General features: G+C 40.4%; 1 protein-coding gene across 1 annotated transcript; it reads right to left on the reverse strand.

Annotated features, from left to right (window-relative positions):
- Positions 1-4,883: 4,883 nt before the first annotated feature.
- LOC124382561 (T-cell-specific guanine nucleotide triphosphate-binding protein 2-like) lies at positions 4,884-7,473 on the reverse strand. Its single transcript, XM_046844590.1, has 2 exons — positions 6,647-7,473; positions 4,884-6,525 (listed from the first exon to the last, which is right to left on the reverse strand). The coding sequence occupies exon 2, from the start codon at positions 5,714-5,716 to the stop codon at positions 5,009-5,011; it is 708 nt and encodes a 235-aa protein (XP_046700546.1). The 5' UTR covers positions 5,717-6,525; positions 6,647-7,473; the 3' UTR covers positions 4,884-5,008.
- Positions 7,474-7,487: the final 14 nt, after the last annotated feature.

A 7,487-nucleotide genomic window follows, 5' to 3' on the forward strand; every position in this document is an offset into this window, starting at 1 on the left:
GATACTAGATCCTGGACTTCCTGACTGGGAGACCTAAGTCAGTCTACTCAACCCCCCTGCTGCACCTGCTCCATCCTCCAGACTGCTAATGACTTTGCCTCTTCACTTCCTCTCCAACAATGACTACACAACACAGCCAACAATCCACAACGTCTCTGTCAAGCTTCTCAACCTTAACAGAAGATGAGATACTGCAAGTCATCCAATCTTGCAATCCCACCACCTGTCCTCTGGATCCAATCCCTTCAACAATGCTTCAGACCATCACACAAGATCTCCTGCCCTTCATCTCCACAATCATCAACGGGTCATTAACATCTAGCTATATACCAACTACCTTCAAGCAAGCAAGTGTCATTCCCATCTTGAAGAAACCTGCCCTGGATCCATCAGACATCAAAAACTACAGACCAGTATCACTTCTCTCCTTTCTTTCTAAATCTCTGGAACGCACTGTTTTTAACCAACTGTCTGTCTGGTCTGTCTCTCACAGAACAACCTCCATGATCCGAACCAGTCTGGGTTCAAAGCGGCACATTCCACAGAGAAGCCCTTTTGATTTTCTTTGAGAAACTGCATGCTGCTCGGTCAGCCAAGCTGTCATCTGTACTTACCTTCCTGGACCTTTCAGCAGCATTTAACACAGTCAACCACAAGACACTTTTGTCAACCACAAGAGCCTTGGTATCTGCGGAACAGCATGGGAATGGTTTGCTTCCTACCTGGAAGGTCGCTCATCCCAGGTAACATAGAGGGGATCCACATCTGCCCCCTGCAGACTCACCACTGGTGTCCCACAAGGCTCTGTACTTGGTCCCCTCCTTTTCTCCCTCTATACCCACTCCATTGGTGAAGTCATATCCTCACATGGGTTTTATTATCACTGCTATGCAGATGACACTCAACTCATCTTTTCTTTCTCTCCATCAGATACCACAGCTTCCGCTCGGATATCAGCATGATTGACAGACATATCTTCATGGATGAGTGCTCATCAATTAAAACTCAACCCCAGCAAAACAGGACTACTGGTCATCCCAGGTGATTCATCTCCAGGTCAAGATCTCCAAATAACACTTCATGACTCTCTGCTCTCCCCTTCAGCCACTGCTCGTAACCTTGGGGTAACTATGGACAATGAACTGTCCTTCTTCCCACATGTAGCTAATGTTGCTCGTTCTTGTCGATTTCTTCTCTATAACATCTGAAGGATTCGACCATTTCTGTCCACACAGGCTGCCCAGGTGCTTGTTCAGTCTCTAATCATTTCAAGACTCAATTTTCTGCAACTCTCTGCTGGCAGGTCTTCCCCTCAATGCTATTGGTCCACTGCAAATGATCCAAAACGCAGCTGCACGATTTTTCAACCTGCCCAAGTTTTCCCACACCACCCCACTGCTGCTCTCCCTTCACTCAGTGACATAATCACATCTCGCACTGCACCACCCTGTCTGAGATCCTCCAGCACTGCTCGACTGGTACCACCTTCTCTCAGAACGAGAAGTAAGTACACTTCAAGGCTGTTCTCTGTTCTGGCAACAAGGTGGTGGAATGGACTTCCGATAGATGTCCGTACAGCAGAGTCCCTGATTATCTTCAAGCGATGACTGAATACCTTCCTCTTCCTGAAGCACTTAAATTAGCACTTTCCAAGTTTGTAGAATTCCAGAGTTACAGTGAGGAAAATAAGTATTTGAACACCCTGCTATTTTGCATGTCAACTGTGAGAGACATAATTTAAAAAAAAAAAATCCAGAAATCACAATAAATGATTTTTAAACTATTTATTTGTATGATACAGCTGCAAATAAGTATTTGAACACCTGTCTATCAGCTAGAATTCTGACCCTCAAAGACCTGTTAGTCTGCCTTTAAAATCTCCACCTCCACTACATTTATTATCCTAAATTAGATGCACCTGTTTGAGGTCGTTAGCTGCATAAAGACACCTGTCCACCCCATACAATCAGTAAGAATCCAACTACTAACATGGCCAAGACCAAAGAGCTGTCCAAAGACACTAGAGACAAAATTGTACACCTCAACAAGCCTGGAAAGGGCTACGGGGAAATTGCCAAGCAGCTTGGTGAAAAAAGGTCCACTGTTGGAGCAATCATTAGAAAATGGAAGAAGCTAAACATGACTGTTTAAAAAAAACAGCATTCATCTAAAATGGAAATCTTTTCTAAAATTATAAGCCTTTACAATCACGTTTTATTTATTTTACATGTCCTTGCTGAAAAAAAGTAGGCTATATTTTCAAAACAAAAAAAGAAAAATTCAACAATGACCCAAATTTGTAGTGTATTTTCTTAAAATAAAATAATATATATACATATATAATCAGCACAACTGTTTCCACCATTGATAATAAATCAGAATATTAGAATTAATTCTAAAGGCTTGTGTAAAATAGAGAGGGGGGGGGGGTAGAATTCAGGCAGGGGGTTTACATTCAGCTTGCCTCAATAATACCCCCCTAAATAATACAGCTGTCCATGTTATTATATTAAATGTAGTATTTTACACATACATTATTACTTGTGTAGGTGTATCACAGCAAGTTTGGCAACTCGGAGTATGAAGGAAAAAGAAATAGGGGGGGTTAGGTTATGTCCATGTTAATAAAATGAAATTAACTATTTAAATATATTTTTTACTTGTGTATCTGAGTAATTTAAGTAAGTCTAGGTATTAACGCAAAATAAATACGCGGTTAGAATTCACGCAGGTACTTTTAAAAGCAAATGATCACATTCCTGAGTTTATTCTGCAGTCTACAGGAAGCTGTACACGTTTTCTTCAAATTGATCTTTTGGCGTTAGGACCAGAAAAACATTTGACACAATCTTCCGTGTTTTTAGTGCCATCTACAGGAAATACGACGGTACTGTGCGCGTGCACGCGAAGGGGTTGATTTCAGAACGGGGGTCTGAATGAGGCACAACACCGCCAGTGTCAGTAAACATCTACTCAGAGTCAACTTTTCTCTTCACCACTGTGAGGCGCTGTTTCACAATAACTGTACAATAGGGTTAAATACATCAACAGAAGCTCCACTTGATTGATGCTGGAATGTTCTCAGGTAGTCTAGTGTTCGGTAAGGCAGCTGAAGCGATGCATTATGGGATCTGTAGTTTGTGTTTATCAGCTCTTCATATCGCCACGACATTAATAACTATAATAATAGATCTTTATAAAATCATCTCGTGGGTCGGATATAATTGTACGTCGGGACGGATGTGACACTGAATTTCATACCCCTGATCTCTGTGAAGACACTGATCATCTTAATGATTTCTCACAATAATGATCAACAATCATTTAACAAAGTAGGAAACAGATATTTTTAGAAAAGGCTCACAGGCGACTCATGTGGTCCTTGCGGGCACCACGTTGGTGGCCCCCTGATCTAGAGTGTAACAGAACGTTGATTCTAGACATTCAGTGGCCCAGTGGAGCTCTGCAGGGTCAGACGGAGATCTAATTAATGTCGATCTATTCATTGATAGAGACTCGTAGCACTTTTGTACGTCACTCTGGACCCGGGCGTCTGCTTTATGCTGTAAATGTAGATGTAACATTTCTAAAGTGAAAGAAGGCTCTTCTGATATTGTTATTCACATGAGCCTCAATGCACAGATTAGGGTCAATAAAGTCTGACAAAAAAGAGCAAAATGTACAGTCAGTAATTTATTAGGATGAGTGATACTGATTGTCTTGTAATTATAATCATGTTTCCTGATAGTTTTGTCGATAAAAAAAGAAATGCTCTTCAGGTTCAACTCTTCACTAAAGCTTTAGGTGATGTTGAAATTAAACAGCTTTGGAGGAGTTTTTGAATGTAAAATGTACAGCATGATGTGTGAGAAGAAATTCTAAATCTGTGCTTTAAAAAGCAGCAGGAAGATGACTGAAGAATCAGGAGACCACGAACCAGTGTGGAATCAAACAGATGGTTTATTGTGAGCAAAGAATCCTGAACACTCTATAGGCTAAACATTACACAGTCATTTTATACTGATGTGTACATGCAGAAGATGCCCTGGAAATAATCAGATAATAACAAGGATCAGAGAAAAGCATGATAACATTATGAGGAAAAAAGAAACATCTACATAAGTGAGTAAAAGACAGATACAAACATATTAAAACTAAAATCACATTGGACTGATTAATAACAATGAAATCATATCATCACATAATAATGAAGAAGAAGAAATAAAGCAGGTGATGGTGTCCTCAGTTTGAGAAGTAGCATCAGAATGTACTTACTAATGGAGACTTTGAAGCAGTTTTTCTGGATATTAAATGCCATGAATATAAATGTAATGTTGTTGATCACCATGAGAGAAAGTGCAATCATCACATAAACACAAATCTAATCAGGATCAGTGAATCAGCTCAAAAAAATCACAACAATTAGTGGAGTAAACTGTCACTTGGTGATTATTAGGGGAAAGATTATTTATTTTGGGGAAATATTTTTAGTTATATTTATGATTAATGAGCTGTAACACATGAAGGTTGCCAGGTCTCTGCTTGGCTGAAGATATTCTACTGTTCTGTCTTGTTTGATCCTCACTCTAAGCCTGCTTCTCTCAGCAGCATCAGTGCAGCGTTTTCAAGCTCTTTCAATCCGGCCTTTAGAGCTGCATGTGTAGTTTTAAAAGAGATCGCTGCTGCTGCACCACTTCCTACAAAAGGTACAAATGGCACAGAATCTCCACCACACTTGATGCAGCTAACCGTAATGCTGCCTTGTTTGCCAGTGCATCAATAAGATTTGAGTTTATAAAAGATGTCAGATGTGGCTTATTTACTCGTTCTGAAAGTTTTTGAATTGATTTATCGTCAAGGCCAAATGCAAAGTAGCATTTTGTTAAAAAACTCACTAAAATGCTAGAATCACATGCCAGTGATAGACCAGTAACTGGAACTATTGCAATGGCTCCAGAACAGATGGCTGCAGCCCATGCTGCTTTCTCAAACATTACCACTTTTTTCTTCAGCATAGCCACAGAGGTGACTGGTGCTGACTGCAGTAGAGCAAGTTGTTTATTCTCGGAAGATCTGAGGTCAGGGTTTCAATAAGCTTTTCAAAATCAAATTTTTGAAGATCCAGAGAGGAGATTAGGAAGACTTTCACATTTTCAAACTCCTTCAAGTTTTCAATGCAGTTTCTTCTGATTCGTGAGAGACATTCTTCTTCGTTGAAACTCTTTTTTTTCCCTTCTGCTTGAACATCATTGTCTATCTTAGATCTAACAAAGTAAAATAGTTTGTTTTGTTTTTTTATCTCTTTGGCCAACAAGATGTCGTTCTGTTTAAACCTCTCTGATGAGATGATGATGAAGACATCATACTTTTTCAATGGCACGTTTTTTAAATAATTCTTAGCTGTAAATGTTGGTGTTCCAATTCCTGGTAAATCCCAGATTTTCACATTGGGCAGTGTGGGATGATCAAAACATTGTGGTTCAGTTGTGGTTTCAGTAGTTCCAGTTTTAGCTGCACCTTCATCATCATCATTCAGCCCTCTATATGCATTGATGAATGTTGACTTTCCTGTTCCTGACTCTCCAATTACAGCAATATGAAGTGTGACATTAAGCAATTGATCAACCATTTTGAGAGCCTTTTTAGTTGCATTGTTTATATCAGACTCTCCTGAGGCCTTTATTGCTGCTTTTACATCAGAATCTTCACTGGCCATGGTCTGTAAATTTGCTTGGACCTTACAAGTGTTCTTCAGATGTGTTCTGTGAAAACAGAAATTAAAATTCACCAGGAAAATGTTGTTAGTCACAGATCAGATTTCACATCAGTCATTTTATTTATTTTGCTCTCAAAAAAACTCATGGTGATGTTAAATTAGAACGTAAAAGGCATCAAACTGGTAGCAGATTGAAAAGCAAGGAAATAGAAGCTCCTGGGTTATAGAAAAGCTCCAAGTGCTGCCAAATGTATAGATCTTTCAACCCTGTTAAAATAAAATGGAAAAAAATGCCAAATAGAATGTACATCATTAAGGAGGAAAAGTCTTTGCCTGGTCATAAGCCTATGAAAGACAGGCTTACTCTCATGCTTTGTGCTAATGCCAGTGCGGACTGCAGAATTAAACTAGATTTACTAAACCTGTGCAAATTCACATAAATTCCCTGGACCTAACACCTAGTAGCACCCCTGCTGAGATTTTCACAGGCCTTCAGCTCCATTGTTCTCCTGCTTTTGTTGTGCAAACACACCCATTACCTGTGAGGCCTGGCACATTTGCATTTGTTTACACAGAATAGCTCAGAGGCCAAACCTCTGTGCTGCATGAATCGGCAACGAAGTCCCCTAGCTAGAAGACTCAGAAACAATCTTCTTTAAATGTCCACCCTGTACATGCCAAATGTGCAAAATGTAGGCATTCACCACCGCCAGGTCCAGCATATTGTAAAAAAACGTTACTGGCCACCTGCGTGTTGCTGCTCTTACGGAATACATCCGTGCCATTTAGTCCAACACGTCTACACCACACTGTAAAAGCAGAGAGAGAGAGAGAGAGTCATGAGTATATGTGCTTTTTTCTATAGGCCTGTATGTTACACATCAGAAAACAGTGTAGCACTGGTGTAAAATTATACACACATTCACATACCTTCATGTGGTTATAGTCCGTTATTGTGTTTGGTTTCCTCTTTCTGCCGTCACCGATCTATTGTCTGGGTGCATGGAACTTAGAACACACAGTCTTGTTTTTTTTAGGTGCATAAATTGTCAAGCAGACACTGTCACTTCTACGCACTGAAGTGGAGAATACCTCTCGCCGTGCAGTGTCTTTTGCAAGTTGAGGAAGTTCATGCCGGACTTTATTCGGCGTGCCCAGTAGCGTTGTTTTGCGCTGCAGCAGACTGTGCGACAGTGACAGTTAAGTAAGAAATTGTCCGTCGTGACATTTCTCCCATCATCCAAAAATGGCTCAATCAGATTCATGACCACGTTCTCTGCCAGCCTCTCTCCCTTCTGACGACTGGGGTCCTTTCCCAAGTAAGGAGATGCATTGCAGACATATTTGGTCTCCAAATCCGTGGCCATCCAGAACTTGATCCCAAATTTGTCTGGCTTGGTTGCGATATACTGTGTGAATGGACAACGAACCTTGGTAGGGAACAGCTTCAACAAGAACTGTGCTGAGAGTTTCACTCCAGGAGAACATATTTGATAATAATTAATGTTGCATAATTGAAATGAATCTATCTCAGGGCACTGTCTCTTTGATTACTGGCACCAGAAAGCTTTCTGACCAGCAATCCACAATGGCACCACATGATTGCTCTTACAAACAGAATTGAAATGAATGCCATCAGTTCATGAATTGCCAAATTCCACTAGTGATGTCCGGTTCGTGAACGAATCGTTCATTTGAACTGGTTCTTTTTAGTGAACCGGTCGAACCGGTTCACCAAATCGGACTGAATCGCTCAAAGTTCACGCCTCAA

Source organism: Silurus meridionalis, unplaced genomic scaffold (assembly GCF_014805685.1).
Source record: "Silurus meridionalis isolate SWU-2019-XX unplaced genomic scaffold, ASM1480568v1 Scaffold70, whole genome shotgun sequence".
In the NCBI taxonomy this organism is placed as follows: Eukaryota; Metazoa; Chordata; class Actinopteri; order Siluriformes; family Siluridae; genus Silurus; species Silurus meridionalis.

Bases quoted from the DNA above. Each gene is read 5' to 3' on its own strand.
- LOC124382561 (XM_046844590.1), bottom strand. From the start codon at position 5,716: ATGGCCAGTGAAGATTCTGATGTAAAAGCAGCAATAAAGGCCTCAGGA.